Source organism: Agelaius tricolor, unplaced genomic scaffold (genome assembly GCF_023055355.1).
Source record: "Agelaius tricolor isolate 1412-34295 unplaced genomic scaffold, bAgeTri1.0.p SCAF_33, whole genome shotgun sequence".
NCBI classification, from domain to species: Eukaryota; Metazoa; Chordata; class Aves; order Passeriformes; family Icteridae; genus Agelaius; species Agelaius tricolor.
This window is the reverse complement of record NW_027269293.1, coordinates 2,771,396-2,792,050: the sequence shown is the minus strand read 5'-3', so window position 1 is coordinate 2,792,050 and position 20,655 is coordinate 2,771,396. Positions and strand designations below refer to the sequence as shown.

General features: G+C 63.2%; 1 protein-coding gene across 3 annotated transcripts; it reads right to left on the bottom strand.

Moving 5' to 3' along the window:
• Window positions 1–374: 374 nt before the first annotated feature.
• Window positions 375–14,254, bottom strand: LOC139602103 (transducin-like enhancer protein 1). 3 transcript variants are annotated; one of them, XR_011683103.1, is made up of 21 exons: window positions 14,115–14,254; window positions 13,695–13,815; window positions 13,025–13,173; window positions 12,311–12,374; window positions 11,740–11,784; window positions 6,612–6,674; window positions 6,431–6,505; window positions 5,740–5,935; window positions 5,135–5,157; window positions 4,872–4,976; window positions 4,697–4,741; window positions 4,275–4,430; window positions 3,919–4,045; window positions 3,657–3,835; window positions 3,507–3,583; window positions 2,733–2,982; window positions 2,276–2,523; window positions 1,897–2,040; window positions 1,663–1,813; window positions 1,287–1,363; window positions 375–1,130 (listed from the first exon to the last, which is right to left on the bottom strand). XR_011683103.1 is itself a non-coding variant. In XM_071451625.1 (21 exons), the coding sequence occupies exons 2-21, from the start codon at window positions 13,716–13,718 to the stop codon at window positions 1,023–1,025; spliced, it is 2,310 nt and encodes a 769-aa protein (XP_071307726.1). In that variant the 5' UTR covers window positions 13,719–13,815; window positions 14,115–14,254; the 3' UTR covers window positions 377–1,022. The 3 variants fall into 3 exon arrangements, 2 of the variants coding, with proteins under 2 accessions (XP_071307726.1, XP_071307727.1); XM_071451625.1 differs by having other exon boundaries at window positions 377–1,130; window positions 1,897–2,044; XM_071451626.1 differs by having other exon boundaries at window positions 378–1,130; window positions 1,897–2,044; window positions 3,657–3,832.
• Window positions 14,255–20,655: the final 6,401 nt, after the last annotated feature.

Below are 20,655 nucleotides of genomic sequence, written 5' to 3'. Positions count from 1 at the left end.
GGGCTCTGCAGGCTGTCCTGGGGGGATCCTTTTGGTGGCAGAGGTGTGGCTGCTGGCCTGCCAGGGCAGCCCCAGCTCCAGCAGCGCTCTGTGGTGCCTGTGGTGAGCTGTGGCTGGGGGCAGGAGCCCAGAGCAGCTGCCACACCACAGCCCTTGGCAGCCCCGGGCTCCTGGGAGCAGCCCTGCTTGCCCACGGCAGTGCTGGCAGGCAGCCAGACCGATAAGGCAGGCGCTGAGTGCTCGCATCTCATTTCCTTCACAAACCACTTCCTCCAGGGCTGGCCTCTCCTCTCCCCCACACCCACAGAGCCCGAGGCTGCTCCACTGGGGCATGGCAGAGCCAGCACCACGCTGTGCCCACACTGCTGCTCCCCAGCAGGGCCAGCGATGGGCTCTGCCCACTGAGGAGCACCCTCAGACCCTCCTCAGCACAGGAAAGGAGCAGCAAGTTGTGACCAAAAGGGACAAGGTTCCTGCTGTGCTGTCACCCCTTCCCACCCGGGTCCATCCCACCCACACAGAGCATTGAGGGTACTGCCCAGGACAAGGCACAGCTGCCTTTTTTTTTGGTTTGTTTTTATTATTAAATACACCCTGGGAGGCACAGAGGGAAGTGAGGCCAGAGCCCATCCACCCTGGCAGGCCCAGAGCCTTAAACAAATAAAAACCCCACAACAAAAAGCTTAAAAAACAAAAATTTAAAAAAAAAAAGCACCCAAACAAAACCCCTAACAATGCCAGACCTCCCCCCCCATCTCCAACTCCCACAGTCTAGATTTAGAAAGAAACCCACAAAGAACAAAACAAGGAGAAAGTCCCCAGGAAATGCACCCCGAGCAGCAGCCTGCACCATGCCTGGCCACGGTCCCAGGGCCACCTCCACCCCTCTCCTCTCTCCTCCAGCTGGGATGCCACAGCCACTGGCTGCACGTTCTTTGGGAAGTCAGCAGCAGGGCAGGTAGAGTCCACCTGTCCATCCCCCCATGGACAGCTGCCTGTCCTGCAGTTGGCACCTCTGGGGCTCAGTAAATGATCTCATAAACTGTGGCTTTCTTGTCCCCTGAGCCCGTCACGATGAACTGGTCGTCCGTGGAGATGTCACAGCTGAGGACTGAGGAGGTTTCCTTTGACTGCAGAGAACAGGGAGAAGCACAAGAAGCAGCCTCAGAGCAAGGTCCCAAGTCCCCCTTCCTTGGGGAGGCTGCAGGGATGAGTTTATGGGGCTGGCACATAATTAGAGCTGGGCTGTGCTGGGCAGCCTCAGGCCAGGAAGCCCCAGCCCTCACCTGGAAGATGCTGGCTCCGTAGGGCGTCCTCCAGGCGTTGAGCAGGTTGTCCTTCCCCGTGCTCACAAACCACTTCCCTGTGGAGGGACAAAACAGCCTCTTGTCACCTCACCAGAGGCAGCAGCAGATCCTGCCCAGGCTGTGAAACACACAGAGAGAGGCAGCCAAGAGAACACAAAGAGGAGTTTGGCTCCAGCAGCCAGCACTGCTCCAAGAGGGATGGACACCCCTTCTCTGACCATCACCACCAGGACAAGGCTGGCTACCAGAACAAATGCTTGTCCCCAGTGCAACGAGCTCTGTGACACACAGACAGAAGTACAGGTGGCATCCATGAGGCTGCAGAGCAAGGGGGAGCCAGGAGAGGTGTGCCTACCACAGGAGGCGAATTTGAGAGAGAGGACACAGCTCTCGTGGAGGTGCAGCTGGTACTTGTCAGGTTTGGTGACGTGCAGGATCTCCACGTTGCTGCTCTCCATGCCCACGGCCAGCCACTCTCCCATGGGGCAGTAGCCCAGGGAGAAGATCTGGGGGGACACACAGGCTCACAGGGTGGCCCAGCAGCAGGTGCCAGCTGGCCCCAGGTGCTGCCAGAGGCCTCCAGCCCTACCTGGGAGCTGAAGTCGTGCTGCTGCAGCTGCCGGCCCTCCCGCAGGTCCCAGCAGCGCACGGTGTTGTCCAGACCCCCTGTCCAAAGCTTGGTGCCATCGTTAGAGATGTCAATGCAGCTGGCACCATCTGTGTGGCCTTGAAACTGCCTGGGAAAGAGGGAGATGGAGAGGGAGAGGGCACAGCCAGCAGGGCAGGCAGCACCTGCAGCATGGAGCGTGGGCAGGGCAGCAGCCAGCAGTGAGGAGTGCAAGGACAGGCACTGTCCCATGGCCAGGGTCACACACAGGGACAGGCAGGGACATGCTGCAGGGACCGAGGGGATGCTGGCCCCAGGAGTCCCCAGCAGTCCTGGCCTGCAGCCCCTGCCCCAAACTCACCTGACCAGGGTCTGGTTCTGCAGGTCCCACACCACGATGTTGCCGTCGCTGCAGCAGGAGAAGCAGACTTTGGCGTCAGGGCTGATGGCCAGGGCGTAGCAGGCGGGGGCAGAGGAGGTGAGCTCAGCCTTGATGCGGGGCGTGGGGGCTGCCAGGTCCCAGATGGACAGGGTGCTGGCCTCCCCCCCCACGATCAGGCTGCGGCCGTCGGGGAGCAGCTTGCAGGAGCGGATGTAGTTGTCACGGTTCTGAGCAGGGGTGACAGGCAGCAGGGCAAGGCAAGGAGGACAGGATGAGCACACAGGGCCTTGCAGGAGACACTTCTCCTTCTCCCACTGCAGCTGGGAAAGGCCCCTCTGCTCCCTCCACTGCAGCAGGGCCACATTCCCCTTGCCAGCCCCAGCCCAAAGGCACTCCTGCTCCTCCTCCTCCTGCTCCTGCTCCTCCTCATCCTCACCAGGCAGTCCAGCTGAGCCACGGCCGTCTTGGTGCCCGGCTGCCCCACGTCCCAGACCTTGACGCAGCCCTTGCCCCCGGTGTAGACGTGTCTGGTGGAGTTGCTGATGGTGACAGCACAGACCACCTCGCCGTGGCTCAGGGTGTGCAGCTGCCGCGCGTGCCGGGGGATGCCGGAGCCCAGCAGGGCGTCGGGGGGGAAAGGCACCGGCTGCATCTGCCCGTCAGCGCTGACGTGGAAGGAGTAGGCACTGCAAGGGAGCAGAGCAGTGAGAAACACAGCAGCATCCTGCATGGCCAGGGGCCAGGCAGGTCTAACAGAGGCAGCATGGTCTGCAGGCAGAGGGCATGGAAGGAGAAGGCACTGGAAGGGAGCAGAGCAATGAGAAGCAGAGCAGGATCCCGTGTGGACAGGGGCTGGTGCCACCCAGGTCCAACAGGCACCAAAGGCACGTGGCACCAACAAGCAGCACGGTTTGGAGGCAGAGGACATGGAAGGAGAAGGGACTGGAGGGGAGCAGAGCAGTGAGAAGCAGAGCAGGATCCTGCCTGGACAGGGGCTGCAGGTCCAACAGAGGCAGCACAGTTTGGAGTCAGAGCCATGAGCAGAACACACCCAGTGATGCCAGCTGGGCACACAAGAGCCACAGCCCAGCTTTCCCCCAGGCTCTGCTCCCTGCTGCCCTCAGCTTGTCCACACAGCCCACATTCACCCCCACAAGCCACCACATCCCCTCCTCCCCCAGCACAGCCCCTCCAGCCCAGCCCCACTTACGGCTTGCCCGAGCTCCCCACTTGCATGCCGGCCACCAGCCCCGGGACGCGCATGTGGGGGTGCGGGTCGTAGCCCACCTGCAGGGGACAGTGGGGTGAGGGTGGCTCACACTCTGTGAGCCCACAGCCCCACGGGGACGATCTCACTCACCAGGGGCGAGCGCCCGTAGCCCCCGGCGGCCGCGGCCCCGTTGAGCTGCGGGGACATCAGGTGCAGGCTGGCGTAGGCGCTGCTCCCGGCCACGTCCCCGTTGACAGCAGGGTGGGCCAAGCCAAAGGCGGCTGAGTAGGGGCTCTGCACTCCCAGAGGATTCCTCAGGCCCAGGGCTGCTGGGGGAGAGGCAGAGTGAAGGGATGGGGCCCTGCAGACAGAGCTTGGAGACCCACCCGGGCCCCAGCGGGGCCAAGCTCACCCAGCGGGTCCATGGGGACCTTGGCAGCGGTGGGGCGAAACTGCTGGGCACTGCTGGAGCCTGGCAGGGTGTCACCCTGTGAGGTGGGCGTGCTGGACTTCAGGCTGGGTGTTCCTGCCTTCTCCACCTGCCAGGAACAGAATGGGGAGGTGGCAACTGCACCACGCCCCTGCCAGGGAGTCCCTGTTGGCTCCCCCTCAGTGACAGCCCAGCTCAGCCAGTGCTGAAGGGTCTGTGGGACCTCCCTGTCCCTCCAGCACTTTGCCCTATGGGTTTGGAGGCGGGGGGACCCATGGCCACTCTGTGAGCTGAGCCCAGCAAGGACACAAGCACAGCCCCAAGTGAGTCAGACATACCGTGGGTGCATCCTTGCTCCGAGACGGGGACGTGCTGCTGGAGGAGGCCATGGAGGTCGGGCTGAGGGGCACGGCCTCCTTCCTGCCCAGCGGGACCTTCTCCACCCCGTTCTCCCGGGACGAGTAGGAGTGGACGCTGTGCGGGGAAGAGGGGTCCTGGGGAGGGAGGGAAATCAGCAGGGAGCAGAGCAGGCTGGAGGGCAGGGATGGACCAGGTTATGGTGGCTCAAGCAAGGGCCGGGCTGCCAGCCTGGATCCTGGGGCTCACTGCTGCCACTGACACCTCGCTGAGATGCCCACCTCTGCCTGGAGCAGCCTGTTAGGCCCACCCTCGGCGATGGACAGCACACACTGACCCCAGACCCTTCCCAGTGTCCCAGCACACTGACCCCAGACCCTTCCCAGTGTCCCAGCACACTGACCTCATCCACCACCAAGTTGTCCTCACTCTTGTCTGCATCGCTGCCCTGAAATGCGGAGCGCGGTTGGAGCCAGAGGAGCTGCAGCCACCCTCGCTCCTGCCTGCCAGGCAGCTCCATTTTCCTCGCTCCACAGGGGAGGATGGGGTCACCCCAAGCCCCCCAGCCCTGGGCTCACATAGTCTGTAACAAAGTCCTTCTCCTCCACCTTCCTCTTCTTGCTGCTGCTCAGGTACTCGGCGATGGCTCGCGCGCGCTCCCCGTTCGACAGCGCCAGGGAGCTCTGGGTGAGGGACAGTGCCAGTGGCTGGGGGTGCTCTGCCCAGCTCCTGGCACAGGCAGGGCTGCCTCCAGGAGCATGGAGTGCCCCAGCCCAGCCCTGTGTCCTGAGCACAGCTGGTGCCACCATGGAATGGTGCAAGACAAGAAAAATGCACTCACGGGGCCGGGGTCTCGGTCTGTCGCTGTGGCAACGCAGAGGAGCAGCAGGAGGAGGAGGAGGAGAGGGAAAGGGGGACACTGTGTCACCACCAAGAGCCCCTCAGGAACATCACCCACTTCACCCATGGCTGCTGGGGTGTTCACAGCAGGGCCAGACCAGCATGACAGCAGCAGGGTTGTCCCAGACCCTTCTTCACCATCAGGGTGCTCCTAAACCCTCCCCAGCCAACCAGCCCACCTCACCCCCCTCCCAGAGGGTGCTGGTCACTGGAGGATGTTCCCACCCAAACCCCCTGCAGCTGCAAGCCCCCTGCTCCTCCAGCCCAGTGGCAGCCCTGAGGCATGGACAGGCAGCCCCCAGCCCAGGGAAGTGCCCAGGTAAGAAGGGCACAGGGAGCAGAGGGAGCCCCAAGCCCAGCACTCTCTGTTCCCATGTTCACTCAGATCCCCTCAGCCACCCCAAACTCTGCCTCCCTGCCATGGTATCCATGTCCTCAGTGACCACACCAGGTGCCAACATTCAAATCTCAGCATTAATTGGTTTGACCACCAAACTCCCAAAAAACTCACTTCCTTTTCAAGCCAGGACACTCCCCCACACTCACCCCTGGGCTCTGTGTCATGGACTCCTCTGTCATCCTTGGCGAGGAGCTGGGCCTGGGCCCCCAGTGCCCCCGAGAGTGCCAGCAGTCCTGAGGCACTGCTGATGCCAGCCAAGCCAGCAGGCTGCATTCCAGAGGGGTGGGGGGTCAGCGGGATGGGGGGAGCGTGGTGGGAGAGGTGCTGGGTCTGCAGCTGGTGCTGGAGAGGAGAGGGGAGGGCACAGTCAAAGGGCTGTGCCAGGACAGCTGCTGGGCAAGTGAGGGGCAAGTGGCAGCCCTGGGACAGTCAGTAATGGGGCCTGGGTGTGGAGGGGCAGGGCCTGCACTCAGGGTGTCCCCAGGAATGTCCTGGGGCCACCCCATCCCTCCCACCCTGCGCTGGATGTGGGACCTGCTGCACTCTCCAGGGAACAGCTGAGTGGGGATGGTGGTGCCCCCTTCCACCCAGGCTGTCAGGACACAGTGACACACACCAGCCACCACCCCCTTCCCCAGCTGCATCTCCTACACCCCAAATCCTGCTGGCAGCCCCCAAACCAGCCTGCTCTGCCTCTCTCCTCCCCTTCATTCAGCTGCACGAGGGGCAGGGCTGCAGCCAGGGGCAGGAGGGGGGCTCAGGCCAGGGATGGCAGGAGCCTGGGAGGTGCCAGCACGCCCGAGTGGCCCTGCAGAGGCGGGCAGAGGGTTGACGTACCCCGATGGCCGCGTTCAGGTCGGTCATAGTCACCTGCTTCGCTCGCTCCACAGCCTGGACCACCTGCTGCTGGTGCTGTGGGGACAAACACAGCGGCTGGGGCAGGCTGGGGCAGGCTGGTGTCTTCCCCTGGGCCCCACAGGAGCTCTGCACACCTGGCTGGGCCCGAGGGCTCACCCACCTCCTGAGACAGGAACGGGATGAGCTGGGCGCAGATCACGTTGAGCCGCTTGGCGATCTCCGTCTGGCAGGGGAGGAGAAACAGATCCCATCAGGGCCACCCTGAGGGACCCCAGTGCTGCCAGCAGAGCCCCCTCACCACGGGGGTGAGGACAATCTCAGGGTGCTGACACCCAGCCCGAGGGCTGCTCAGCAGAACCACCCTGGGGTGACAATTCCTGTTCACAGCAACACCTCCTTCAAACCCCAGCACGCTCCATCCCCACCCTGAGGGCCCTGGGATGGCTTCCAGCTCCTCCTTGGCAGGGACATGAAGCCCCCCAGGCTCATGGCACCGAGGCCAGCCCTGAGCAAGCCCCCAGCCCAGCAGCCCCAGCCCTGCAGGCTCCCCCTGCCCTCCAGGCAGCCTCCATGGCACCACACCCGCCCCTTGCCGCCCTCCTGGCCCGGAGGAAGCCCTGGAGAGGTGCTCTCCTTCCAGCTGCTGTTTTTCTGCAGCACTCGAGTGCCGCTGGCAATCAAGAGCTCAGAGCGTGGGGAGGGAGAGCAGCGTCTCGTGCTGTGCAGTGCCATGCTCCTGTGGCACCCCTGCCACCTTCCAGAGCCCCATGGCACCCTCTGCCAGCTCACAGAGCCCCATGGCATCCCCTACAACCTTCCAGAGCCCCATGGCACCCTCTGCCAGCTTCCAGAGCCCCATGGCACCCCCTGCCAGCTCACAGAGCCCCATGGCATCCCCTACAACCTTCCAGAGCCCCATGGCACCCTCTGCCAGCTTCCAGGGCCCCATGGCACCCCCTGCCAGCTCACAGAGCCCCATGGCATCCTCTGCCATCTTCCAGAGCCCCATGGCACCCCTCTGCCAGCTTCCAGGGCCCCATGGCATCCCCTGCCAGCTCACAGAGCCCCATGGCATCCTCTGCCATCTTCCAGAGCCCCCATGTTCCCATGGCACCCCCCCTGCCATCTTGAAGAGCCCTGTGCTCCTACAGCACCCCACTGCCACCTTCCAGAGCCCTATGGCACCCCCAATCCAGCTTCCAGGGCCCCCATGTACCTATGGCACTCCCTGCCACCTTCCAGGGCCCCATGGCACCCCCTGACAGCTCACAGAGCCCCCTTTTCCTATGGCAGCCCCTGCCAGGGACAGAACCGAGCCCTGGATTTCCCTGTGAGGACCTTGGGCACATCTCCCATACCCCAGGGACAGAACTGACCCTGGATTTCACTGTAAGCACATCTCCCACACCTTAGGGACAGACCTGACCCCTAGATTTCCCTGCCAGGACCTTGGGCACATCTCCCATGCCCCGGGGACAGAACTGACCCCTGGATTTCCCTGCCAGGACCTCGGGCACATCTCCCACACCCCAGGGACAGAACTGACCCCTGGATTTCCCTGTGAGGACCTTGGGCACATCTCCCATGCCCCAGGGACAGAACTGAGCCCTGGATTTCCCTGCCAGGACCTCGGGCACATCTCCCAGGCCCAGGTGAGTGCCAGGGTGAGGGGGCACGGCCAGGGTGGGCACACAGAGCCAGGGTCACTCCCATGCTGCCCTCCAGAGCAGCTGCTCTGCTCCTGCCAGCCCCAAAGCACAGAAACAAATCTGGCACCTGCCCTCGCTTCCCCTTCTGAGGAGGGGAGGAAAAAAAAGAGAAAGAAAAGAAAGGAAGAGGAGGAGGAGGAGGGGGGGAGCGAGGAGATTTGGCAGCCGGCAGTTCTGGGAAGGATTTAGCTGTCTCCCGGGGCCGGCAGTGATGGATTCTCTTCCCTAATGCACTGATGGGCAGCAGCTCCTTGGGGAGAGCTGCCTCCAATTCACTCGCACTCGTTAATGTGCAATTTACTGGCACTTTAACGCTCTCAGCATGAAAAACGATCGCGCTGTTTGCAGCCCCCCCCCACCCCCAGCCACCAGCACCGGCGTCGCCTCCCCTCCGGCTCTCGGTGAGCGAGCCCAAGGCCAGGCAGATTCGGGGAGGTGCTTTTGTAGAGAGCTACAGGCCCCTTTCCACGCCAAAAACAAAGCAACAATAAGAAAAAAATATAAATTAACGTCTCCTGCTCGTTCTTGTTTTGATCCTCTCCTGCCAAGGCTGTGGCTGCTTGCAGAGCTGCAGCAGCACAGCCAGACCCCAGCCCCATTTCCCCCAAAAAACCCAGAGATAACCCCAAACCGTGGAGCTTGGTGATGAGCACCTGGGGACACTGAGCATGGCAAGGACAGAGGCACAGCACAGCCAGACCCCAGCCCCATTTCCCCTCCAAAAAATCCAGAGAAAACCCCACACTTGGCCCTTGGTGATGAGTACCTGGGGACACTGAGCATAGCAAGGACAGAGACCACACCACAGCCAGCCCCCAGCCCCATTTCTCCCCCAAAAAAACCCCAGAACAAAACCCCACACCTCAGCCCCATTTCCCCCTCAAAAAAACCCAGAGAAAACCCCAAACCTTGGCCCTTGGTGATGAGCATCTGGGGACAGGGGGCACAGTAGGGACAGAGGTACAGCACAGCCAGCCCCCAGCCCCATTTCTCCCTAAACAAACCCAGAGCAAAACCCCACACCTCAGCCCCATTTCCCCCCAGACAAACCCAGAGCAAAACCCCACACCTCAGCCCCATTTCCCCCCAGACAAACCCAGAGCAAAACGCCACACTTGGCCCTTGCTGATGAACACCTGGGGAGCCCCTGGGGACACGGGGCACAGTAGGGACAGAGGCCACACCACAGCATGGCCTCAGCCCCATTTCCCCCCAAACAAACCCCAAACCTTGGTCCTTGAGCACCTGGGGACAGGGGGCACAGCAGGGACAGAGGCACAGCACATCATGGCCTCAGCCCATGTTGGGCAGGAGCTCTAGGGCAGGCAGCAGCACTCAGGACGTGCCTGTGCCCTCAGGACCTGCTGTGCCCTCAGGACCTGCTGTGCCCTCAGGACCTGCCTGTGCTGTGCCCTCAGGACCTGCCTGTGCTGTGCCCTCAGGACCTGCTGTGCTGTGCCCTCAGGACCTGCTGTGCTGTGCCCTCAGGACCTGCCTGTGCTGTGCCCTCAGGACCTGCTGTGCTGTGCCCTCAGGACCTGCCTGTGCTGTGCCCTCAGGACCTGCTGTGCTGTGCCCTCAGGACCTGCTGTGCTGTGCCCTCAGGACCTGCCTGTGCCCTCAGGACCTGCCTGTGCCCTCAGGACCTGCCTGTGCTGTGCCCTCAGGACCTGCCTGTGCCCTCAGGACCTGCTGTGCCCTCAGGACCTGCTGTGCTGTGCCCTCAGGACCTGCCTGTGCCCGTGAGCAGGGCAGGATTTGGGGGAAGGGGAGGAGGGACAGAGCCCCCAGGGCAGCGCTGAGCCCGTTCCCGTTCTGGTCTCACACAATGGCCGGGGCTGTCAGAGCAGACTCGGGGCCCTTGTTAAAAGTGCCGACAGCTCCCTGGCCGGCGGCCAGCGGCACCTGGGGCTGGCAGCAAACACGAGCCTGAGAGGGCTGGGAGGGAACAGCAGCCAGAGGAGAGCAGCTCGCAGCTCTGCAGGGCCGGACAGACCCCGGGCAGGCTGCCCCAAGCCCCAAAGAGCTCCCTGTCCACCCTGGTGGGGAGGATGGAAACACCACGGAGCCAGCACAGGGCTGAGAGGAGGGGGCAGAACCCAGACCCCCTTCTCAGCCTCCAGAGGAGACCAAAGGCCGAAGGGTCCCAGGGACAGAAATGACCCCAGAACTGTCCCAGAGACAGAAATGACCCCAGAACTGTCCCAGAGACAGAACTGACCTCAGAACTGTCCCAGAGACAGAACTGACCCCAGAATTGTCCCAGGGACAGAACTGACCCCAGAATTGTCCCAGGGACAGAACTGACCCCAGAACTGTCCCAGAGACAGAACCAACCCCAGAACTGTCCCAGGGACAGAACTGACCCCAGAACTGTCCCAGGGACAGAAATTAACCCAAAACTGCCCCAGAGACAGAACCAACCCCAGAACTGTCCCAGAGACAGAACCAACCCCAGAACTGCCCCAGGGACAAAACTGACCCCAGAACTGTCCCAGAGACCCCCAGAACTGTCCCAGAGACAGAACTGACCCCAGAACTGCCCCAGACACAGAACTGACCCCAGAACTGTCCCAGGGACAGAACTGACCCCAGAATTGTCCCAGAGACCCCCAGAACTGCCCCAGGCACAGAACTGACCCCAGAACTGCTCTCACAAGGGCAGCATCAGCAGGGATGCCGGGGCAAGGAGGGCATCCCAGAGGGGCAGAACACCCTCCCAGCGGGCACAGAGCGGGCAGGAGTGGCTGAGATCCTGCCCTGGCACGGGGACAGGGCCAGCACTGCCCTCCTGTGCAACAGTTGGCGTCGGCGGGCGCGGGGCGGGCAGGAAGGCGGCGGCGCCTCCTCGCCAGGCTCCTCCGCAGCCTCTTTAAAAATAGATGAGGAGAAACCTTCTGTCTCAGAGCAGCTGGTGTGACCCAGAGCTCGGCTCAGGGGAGGAAGGGAGGGAGGGAGGGAGCTGAGGAAGGGAGGGAGGGGAAGCAGCGAGGGAGGATGCGCAGAGCTGAGCCCCCGGAGAGCCCATCCTGCACCCACCCCACAGAACAAACCCTCCTTTCTCCTCAGGATGCTCCTCAGCCCTGGCCCACTTGGAAAGGTGTTGATCCAGAGCCTCTCAGCTTGCTGTGACCCTGCAGCCCTCCTTGCCCTGAGGAATAAACCAGTCTCCTTCACAACACTCACAACCGGTGTGAGCGGCCATGCAAGCACAAATCCTCCACCAGCCCTCTCTGCCTGACACAACAGCAGCACCACAGTCCAGGCAGGGCACCCTGAACCCAAAACCAGAGCCCAGACCTGTGTGGGGACCTAAGGAGGCATCACAGTCCAGGCAAGGCACCCTGAACCCAAAACCAGAGCCCAGACCTGTGTGGGGACCTAAGGAGGCAGCCAAGGCCACAGGACAGAGCAACACAAAGCACAGGGAGGAGGACACATCTCCCACAAACACTGAATTTCCTGGGCTGCAGCAGGGAGAAGCTTCCCATGCTGTCTGTGAAGAGCCCAGGTGGTAAAATGGGGCCAGGGAGATGGGACCAAGGAGGTGGAGAGAGCTCCAAACCCAGCCACACTCACCTGTTTGTGCATCTCGATGTTCAGGCCATAGGACATCTCGTAGTACTGTGAGGGAAAGAAATCTGCATCAGCTCAGCTCTGGAGACCAGGGGAGCTCCCAAGCAGAAAATCCTCTGTGGTGCTGGCACAGCAGCTCAGCCTGGCCACAAACAGCTGAGGTGTGGCCAGGCCATGGGGACAGCAGAGTCCCCAGCTCCTCTCCCAGGAGCAGAGGGGGCTTAGGCACAGTACAGGGGGCTCTGGCATGGCACAGGTGGCTCTGGCACAGCACAGGGGGCTCTGGCACACAGCTGAAGCCCACAGGATGGACACAGCCCTCCCAGGATTCCTCCAGGAATGGGATCAACCCACACAGGAGCAGATTTGCCACCACAAGCTGAGGCAGAACGTCCTGCTCCAACACCATGGATCTTTCTGGGGGGAAACCAGACAGGAACAGCCACAAAACCAGGTCTCAGGGCCTGGCCACAGAACCCAAAAGCAAAGGCAAGGCAAAGCATCCCTGCATGCACTTTGATGGTTCAGAGGAGATCCCACACCACCCTTCTCCTTTCAGGTGGAGCTCACTAACCATGACATAATGACGCTGGATTTCTGTTTTTTCTGTTGCCAGCTTTTCACATTCTAACTTCAAGCTGTGAAAATAAAGAGGAGAGAGAGGGAGAAGGAGCAAACCCCCCCTTGTTCCTCCCAAGTGACAGGATGGACAGAGCAGGAGCCCTCCCAGCGCTTCAGCCTCCTCTCAGCTCCAATCCCACCTCCCAGCACGAGCCAAGAAAACCACCTGAAAGAGGGCAGGAAGGGGCTGACGAAGAGGAGGTGGACACCAAAGGGATCTGGGCATCAGGGAGCAATTTGCACGGACTCTTCACCCCCTCCCCAGCATCTGCTTCCCAAATGGAGCGAGCTGCAAAGCTCAGCTGCGTTTAAACCTGCACAGTGTGGGGAAGGGGAGGCGATCCTGGGCAGCCTCAGGGATCACAGGGACTCCAGGGGATGGGGAGGTGATCCTGGGCAGCAGCCTCGGGGATCAGAGGGACTCCAGGTCCCAGTGATGGCTCTGGCTCAGCCCAGGAGCTCGCTGCTGGAAGCCAGCACCTCCTCCTGGGGCTTTTGGCAGGCAAAGGTTGAGTTTGCCTCTCTCATTTCAAGCTACCAAGGTGATGCTTGGCACAGCCATCCTCTGGAGGGACCAGTCCACCCTGGATGGTGCTGCCCAGTGCCAGGAGGAGCCAGCATCACTGAAGTGCCCAGTTCCCCCAGGTAAGCTCTGGCAGCTTCTCACCTGTGGTATTGGTTCTGCAGGAACTGGAATTCCTCCTTGATGCGATCCAAGGTCTCTGGGTAAGTCAGCTTGAGGGACTGGGGGGTGCTGGGGATGGCACTGGCAGCAACGGCAGCTCCTGAGGCAGCAGAGGGTGCCTGGAGATGGGCCTAGGCAGAGATGGCACCTCCAGGGTCACCTCCTGCTGCTGCCCAGCAAGGCTGGCACGTCCCCCAGGGCATCCCTGCACCCGGGGAAGAGGCTGTGGGCACATCTGGGAGGGCAGCACATGCAGGAGGTTGCACAAGGAGTTACTGGAGAGGAAACTGCTCCCGACCAGGCACCAAGGGCCTTGTCAGCACTGGCGTGACCACAGAGCCAGAAGGGATGAACGACCACGGGTGGCACTGGGCATGGCACAGACCTGGTGGCCACCACACACTGAGCTCCGAGCCTGCCCATCCCCGTCCCACCATCCCTCCCGGCCCCTGGATCCCGCTCCGGGCACCTCACAAAGCCCAGCCCGGCTTTGGGAAGAGCCCCGGCACCGCTCCGAGCATCACCCGCGGTACCGGCACCGCTCCGAGCATCACCCGCGGTACCGGCACTCGGCTGTGGGTCAGCACCGAGCATCACCGGGCTCGGGGGCGCAGGGCCGGGCTGGCACGGCTGAGAGGGGACGGGGGCTCACCGGGGGCCTGTTCTGCGGGAACATCCTCGGCACCGGACAGGCCCGGCACCCTCCGGCCGCGCGGGCCCCGCCGCAGGCGCGGGACAGGCCCGGGACACCGCTCCCAGCTCCGGATCAGGCCCTGGAGAAGAACCGGGGTTCACCGCCCGGCGCTGCCCGGGAGCCCCGCCCGCAGCGCCCCCCCTCCGGTTCCCGCGGGCCCCGGGGCTCCCCCCGGGCTCGGCGGAGCCGCCCAGCCCCGGCCCCCCGCGCCGCGCAGACAATGGCCCCGCGCCGCCCGCCGCAGGTACGGCCGCGGGGCGGCACCGGCCCGGCCGCCCAGCCAGCCCCGAGCGCGGCCGGACCCCGGCCGGCGGACACCGAGCCGAGGCGAGCCGAACCGGGACGGGACGGGACAGGACGGGACAGGACGGGACTCACCGCGCTGCGGGTCCCAGACCCGGCCCCGGCCCCAGGCGCGCGCCCCTGCGGCGGGGCGGGCCGGGCCGGGCCGAGTCCAGCCGAGTGCAGCCGAACCGAGCCGAGCCGGGCCGGGCCGAGCCGAGTCCAGCCGAGCGCAGCCGAGCCGGGCCGAGCCCCCGCCCCGCCCCGCCCCGCCCCGCCCCGCCCGCGCGGCCGCCGCTCTGCGGAGCGCGATCAATGAACGGGCGCGAGCGCCAGCTCCACGTGGGGCCTGGCCCGTGCGGGCAGGCGCCCCCGCCGCCAGCCAATGGGAGCGCGCCCAGCGCGGCCGCCCCCACGTGGGGCGCGCGGAGCTGCCTCCCCATTGGTCAGCCCCAGCCCGGCCGGCGCGCGGGTGTCAATCAAGGGAGGCCGAGAGGAGAACGAGGGGGCGGAGCCGCGGTTTAACCCTTGCGGGAGCGGAGGGGACCGAGAAGGGACCGGGCTCGGGCCGCTCCCGCCGCCCCACGCGGGATCCCCGGCACTGCACGGACCCTCCAGCCCCGCGGTGCGGAACCCCGCGTCCGGCACCGCAGCTTTGCCCGCAAAACGGAACCGGGAGGTTGCACCGGAGCCGCTGCCGTCCCGGGCAGCTTTTCGGTGGTAAACACAAGAAGCCGTCGTGTCTCGCTCCGTGTCCATCCTCTGCCTCTTTGTTGTTGTTTTCTAATGAAGAAAATAAACGAAGCCACACACCCACGCAGCCCTCCCCGGGCCGCAGGTCCCGCCTCACCGGGAATTCCCGGCACCGTGTGATGGCAGCATCCCTGTGCCAGACCGAGCTCCCGGGAAAGGCTCCTGGGCCAGGCCTGTTCCTCGGCCCCAGCAAAGGGTCCGACAGCCCCCAGCTCCCTGCCATCTCCCCGTGTCCTTTGGGACGGGCAGATACCTGGAATGGGAAAGGGACACTCGTGTCCCCGTGCCAGCAGCCCCACAACAGCGCTGTCACCTCCTCCCAGAGCTCCCCGTGGCGCACACAACCCGCTCTGGGTTTCCTCGTGGGTTTCCTGGTGCTTTGACTCCTTTCAGGGACATCGGTGCTTGCTCGGGACATTTGCTGCTGCTGCGGGTCAATCCGGGCTTACACCGAGCAGGAAATAAAACATTTGAGGAGCGGCAGCTGTGAGGAGCCTCTCCCCCTCTTTAACCTTAATCCAGGCGCAGGCCCGCAGCCCTTTCCTGCTCCCCACAGCCCCATCCCCGCCGTGCTGGTGGCTCAGCTCACGGCACAGAGAGCTGGGAGGAGCAGAGCCCCTCCTCAGCAACAGGAACTCGCCCGCAGCCCCTGCAAGAGAAGAACAATAACAATCACAACCTCGGCAAACCCTCTGGGATAGAGCAGGACCGTGCGAGGGCCTCCCTGCGCCTGCCCCGAGCACTCGGCAGTCCTGGGGGCCATGGGCTGTGCTGGCCCCTCGGGCTGGAGCGGGATTTTCCAGCTTCCTCCAGGTCCTGCTGCCTTTACTGAGTCAGGGACTGTCCTCAAGGAAGCCCAGCTCCTTTAGCCCCATTTTGCCCAGTCTGTTCCCGGGATTTCCTGAGAGCAGCTGTGATCTCAGCTGGGATGATCTCTCCTGTTACTCCAGCTCTGGATCTGATGCTGCCCCTGTTCTCACTGCCCCACACCTGCAACCAGTGGGGTTTGTGCCCTGGAGCTGCTGGGGAGAGCAGCAGCAGAAGAGCAGTCTCCCAAGCCTTATTATATTTTAAAATGTAATAACAGCACCATGTCTATTTTCGTAGACAGAAACAGATCATTTCTGGAAGAGGCCCATAAATCTCTAACAGAGGGGAAATAATTTGGCCAAGGTCATGTTAAGGCAAAATATTAAAATAGAAAAAATTTTAAAAAAAAAGCAGTTTAGAGCTGGACTGAGGCACCATCTCTGTTCTAAACCTCTCTCCAAGCCTGGGAATCCTGTCCCCCCTGCCCTTCTGCTTCCCAGCATTGCACCATGGGGCTGAGGGGGCTGAGACACGCACAAGGGCCTGGCTGAGTGGAGACACCAAGGCAGAAGAAGAGAGCAGGGACCCCAGCAAGGCCCCTGGCAGGATCCTGCCAAGATCTGCGCCAGGTTCAGCCTCCTGCAGCAACCCCTGACTGTGCAGTGCAGCCTCAGGCACTCAGGATCCGGGATTAGGGACAGGCTGGGCCGTCCCGATGTTGGCAGGGGTGGGGACACGCCATTCCAGCACTGATGAGGAAAATCCTGTCACTGCCACCTCTGCTGTCCTCAGCAGCAGCCCCTCCATCCCATTGCATCCATGAGCAGGACTGGCACGGGCACAGGGATGGGGACAGGCTCAGCTTTGGCACAGCCTGTCTCCCATCACAGTGAGTGCCCAGTTTTGGCACAGCCTGGCTCCCATCACGGTGTGTGCCCAGCTTTGGCATCACTTGGCTCCCATCACGGTGTGTGCCAGCTTTGGCACAATCTGGCTCCCATCATGGTGTGTGCCCAGCTTTGGCACGATCTGGCTCCTAGCACAGTGTGTGCCCAGCTTTGGCACGGCCTGGCTCCCATCATGGTGTGTGCCCAGCTTTGGCACGGGGTGTGTGCCCAGCTTTGGCACAGCCTGGCTCCCAGCACGGTGGGTGCCCAGCTTTGGCACCACTTGGCTCCCATCACGGTGTGTGCCAGCTTTGGCATGGGGTGTGTGCCCAGCTTTGGCACCACTTGGCTCCCATCACAGTGTGTGCCCAGCTTTGGCACGATCTGGCTTCCATCACGGTGGGTGCCAGCTTTGGCAGGGCCTGGCTCCCATCACGGTGTGTGCCAGCTTTGGCACCACTTGGCTCCCATCATGGTGTGCCCAGCTTTGGCACAGCCTGGCTCCCATCATGGTGTGCCCAGCTTTGGCACGATCTGGCTTCCATCACGGTGTGTGCCCAGCTTTGGCACGATCTGGCTCCCATCATGGTGTGCCCAGCTTTGGCAGGGCCTGGCTCCCAGCACAGTGTGTGCCAGCTCTGGCATGATCTGGTTCCCATCACGGTGGTGCCCAGCACGCAGCACTCCCGGTGGCACCGGGCTGATCCCCGCCGTCACCGGAGCCACCGGCAGCGTGGTTGGGTAGAAACGCCACGGCAAGAGCGCATCAGGAAAGGACCCAGAACATCGCCCTCAGCCCCCAGAGCTGCCCCAGGGCCGGTGGGACGAGCCAGGACCCCGCAGGGCCCGGGGCTCGGCTGCCAAGCGAGGCGTCCCTGGCAGCTCTGCGCAGCCCCTGGCAAAGGGAACAAAACAAAATCGTAGCCTCTGGCTGCTTCCCCGGGCTCGCCTGCCAGCTCCCCGCATGCCAGCGCGGCGGGGACAGCGCCAGCGGTGCCAACCCAACCCCTGCCCTGCCCAGGGGCACCCCCAGAGCCAAGCGCAGGTGACCCGGGACAGGCACGGGCCAGGACAAGTTCTTTCTTGCTCTGGTGAGAAAGAGGCGACATTTAACAGCCTCCCCCGAGAGTGCTTTCCTCTCTCCTTTCCTCCTCCTGCGCAGATTTAATTTCTTCTATAGCTCCCTTCTTCCCTCAGCGAGATCAAAGAAATCCGTGGAACCGGCGCATTTCAGCGGAAACGTCGATTAAAGGGAGTGGGGGAGGCAGCGCTGGGGGGATCAGAGGAGGAGGAGGAGGAGGAGAAGGAGAGGAAGAGAGGCTGGAGGAGCATCTGGCTCCACGCAGTGTCCCGGCAGGACGGGCCGGGCCGGGCAGCGCGGGCGGCACCGGAGCTTGGGCGGCGGCGCTGCCGGGACCGGGGGCTCCTCCCGCACCGGGGGCTCCTCCGATCGGGGCACCGGGGGCTCCTCCAGCCGGGGCACCGGGGAGCTGGAGCACCGGGGGCTCCTCCGGTAGAGGCACCGGGGGTTCCTTCGTTCGGGGGCACCGGCGGCTCCTCCGGCACCGGGGCTCCTCTGGCCAGGGGCACCGGGGGCTCCTCCGCCCGGGGCACCGGGGCTCCGCTCGGCAGCTCCGCCGGGCTCCTGCTGCCCCCTGCCGCCCCGGCGGGACGGGACAGTGCCCGTTCCCAGCCGGTGCCCGCTCGGAGAGCCCAGCCCGGGTTCCATCCCTGGTGTCCCCGCTGTGCCGAGCCCCCCAAACCCCCACGGGCCAGCGCTGCCACCTCCGAGCCTCCCGGAGGGGGAAAAGCCGGCTCGGTGTGGGCTGCCCCCGGGCAGGGGCTGCCAGATCCCACCCGAGGCTGCGATGGCATCGCTGTCCCCCAGCACATCCCCGAGCCGGGGCCACCTCAGGCGCATCTGGCCGCAGCATCGCCCGTGGCTGCCGGCCAGGGAAGGGGATGTTTAGGGGATGTTTAGGGGATGAGTAACATCCTTCCTGGCAGCGCCGCTGCCCGCTCCTGGAAGCTGCTGCAGGCACAGAGGAGCTCAGCCCCCTTCGCCCGCCTCTCTTGCCCCGCTCAGCCGCGGAAAGAAGCCAAAAAAAGCGAGGAGGAACTCGGGGATGGGGCCGGGGCAAGCCAAGCCCGTGGAGCCGGCACGAGTCCCGGGTGCCAGGGAGGGAGGGAGGGAGGGAGGGAGGATGCTGAGGATGCTGCGTGGCACGGTGGGAAGCAGCCAGGAGGCGCAGGTTGGGGGAGGCAGCTCCAGGCCCCCTCTAGAGCAGGGCTGCGAGCCAGATCCTGGCTGTGTGCTGCCAGAAGCAGCTTATTTTGGAAGGGAGGCGCGTTGGCAGAGTGCTGGGTGCGTGGAGCTGCTGACGCTGCCGGGGAACAGGACGGCTCTCATCGGGTCCCTGCCGTGGCTTCAGCCCGCGGCAAAATCTGCCCCAGCACAAGCGGGGATTCCTTCCCAGCTGCATCCCCAGCTCCTGAGTCACCCCCTGAGCAGGGTGGATGCTCCAGTCACGAGTCAGCACTGCCCAGGGCTCACCCTGAACACCAGAGGGGCTTCCTGGGACTCGCCAAACAGGATGGACAGAGTTCTCAGCAGCTCTGACCCATCCGGCGAGGTGCAAACTGGAGCCTTGAACCAAGAAAGAGGCACACAGGGCTCATCCCAGCCCTGGACCCTGCTTCCCTTGCCCTCAGCTCCTCAGGAGGCCAAGGCAGCCACTCCAGGAGCTCAGACCCTCCAGGCAGCAGGGTCCAGCTGGAAGTACAGCAGCACTGACTGGGTCTAGGATGGATCCCAGAGTTCACAAGGGACCTGCTCTGCCTTCCCCAGGAGCTCTGGGGCTGAGGAGCCAGCACAGGCTCCTTGCCAGCACCCCTGTCCCTGCAGAGATGGGCCAGGGAGCACACCCGGAGCAGACATCTTTTATGGAAAATCCTTTCCTTAGGCTTTTTCCTCCTGAGAAGCTGAGAGGCCTCAGGAACAAAATATAAACATTGATTATCTGCTGCTGTGGAATGCAACAGGTGGATCTGTGATTGGTCTCATGTGGTTGTTTCTAATTAATGGCCAATCACAGCCCAGCTGGCTCGGACAGAGAGTCCGAGCCACAAACCTTTGTTATCATTCTTTGCTATTCTATTCTTAGCCAACCTTCTGATGAAATCCTTTCTTCTATTCTTTCAGTATAGTTTTAATGTAATATATATCATAAAATAATAAATCAAGCCTTCTGAAACATGGAGTCAGATCCTCGTCTCTCCCCTCATCCTCAGAGCCCTGTGAGCACAGTCACACACACCTGGAGCAGGCTGCTGTGCCTGGACAGGGTTTGGAAGCTCCTGCAGCTTTACATGTGGCTTGGCATGCCACGAGTTTGGTCAGGTCTCAGCCCATCCCTCAGCAGGGCACAGCTGTGAGCTGGGGATGCGGAGCCAGCCCTGCCCTTGGGAGCCACACACTGCAGCATTGTGGCCTGGCTGGTTTTTCCAGAGATGCATCCAAGGGGCGCAATCAGATCTGCAGGGAAGGGAGCAGGCACGTTCCTGGCTGGGCAGAGGAGCTGTCGAGGCAGTGCCAGGAACTGGGGCAGTTGCTGGGCACCGCAGCAAAGCAAAGGGAAAATCAAGCAGGCAGCTCCCAAACCTGGGCTGTGCCTCACTGCCCAGCTCCAGGAGCTGCTGAGCCTCTGCAGGGCTTTGTTTGCAAACCCTGCGGCAGAGCTGCCCTGCCCTGGCACTTCCTCCAGCTTTGTTTTACACCAGCAGACGTTAAACAACCAGCCTGGAGGGCTGGGGCGGGGGAAGGACCCCGCTGGGGGCCCAGGGAAGCGATGGTGGGAAGAAAACTCTGGAGGAAAACAGAAAAGTAGCGTCAGGGAAAGGGAGTTCCCTCCACACAGGGAGGTTGTTTTTGATCAGGGCTTGTCTAGACTGGAGTCACCCACACTGCACAAGCACATCAACAGCACGCAGCCAGCCCGGGGCTCCCTGCTGCTCCCAGCAGGACGGGGCAGCTGCACCCAGCATGGGCAAGAGCCGGCCCTGGCACTGCCCATCCCACCCCAAAAGGGTTGGGGGCACCCCCAGGCTTCCAGGTGCTGCCTCACCTGTCCCTCATTCCTGCCCTGTGCCCCCAGACCCCCCTTCCTGGCCCTGTCACCTGTCCCCAG

Bases quoted from the DNA above. Each gene is read 5' to 3' on its own strand.
- LOC139602103 (XM_071451625.1), bottom strand. From the start codon at position 13,718: ATGTTCCCGCAGAACAGGCCCCCG. The intron at 6,506-6,611 runs GTGGGTGAGCCC...TTGTCCCCACAG, and splicing joins TCCCGTTCCTGTCTCAGGAG to CACCAGCAGCAGGTGGTCCA. The intron at 1,814-1,896 runs GTAGGGCTGGAG...GTGTCCCCCCAG, and splicing joins AGCACGACTTCAGCTCCCAG to ATCTTCTCCCTGGGCTACTG.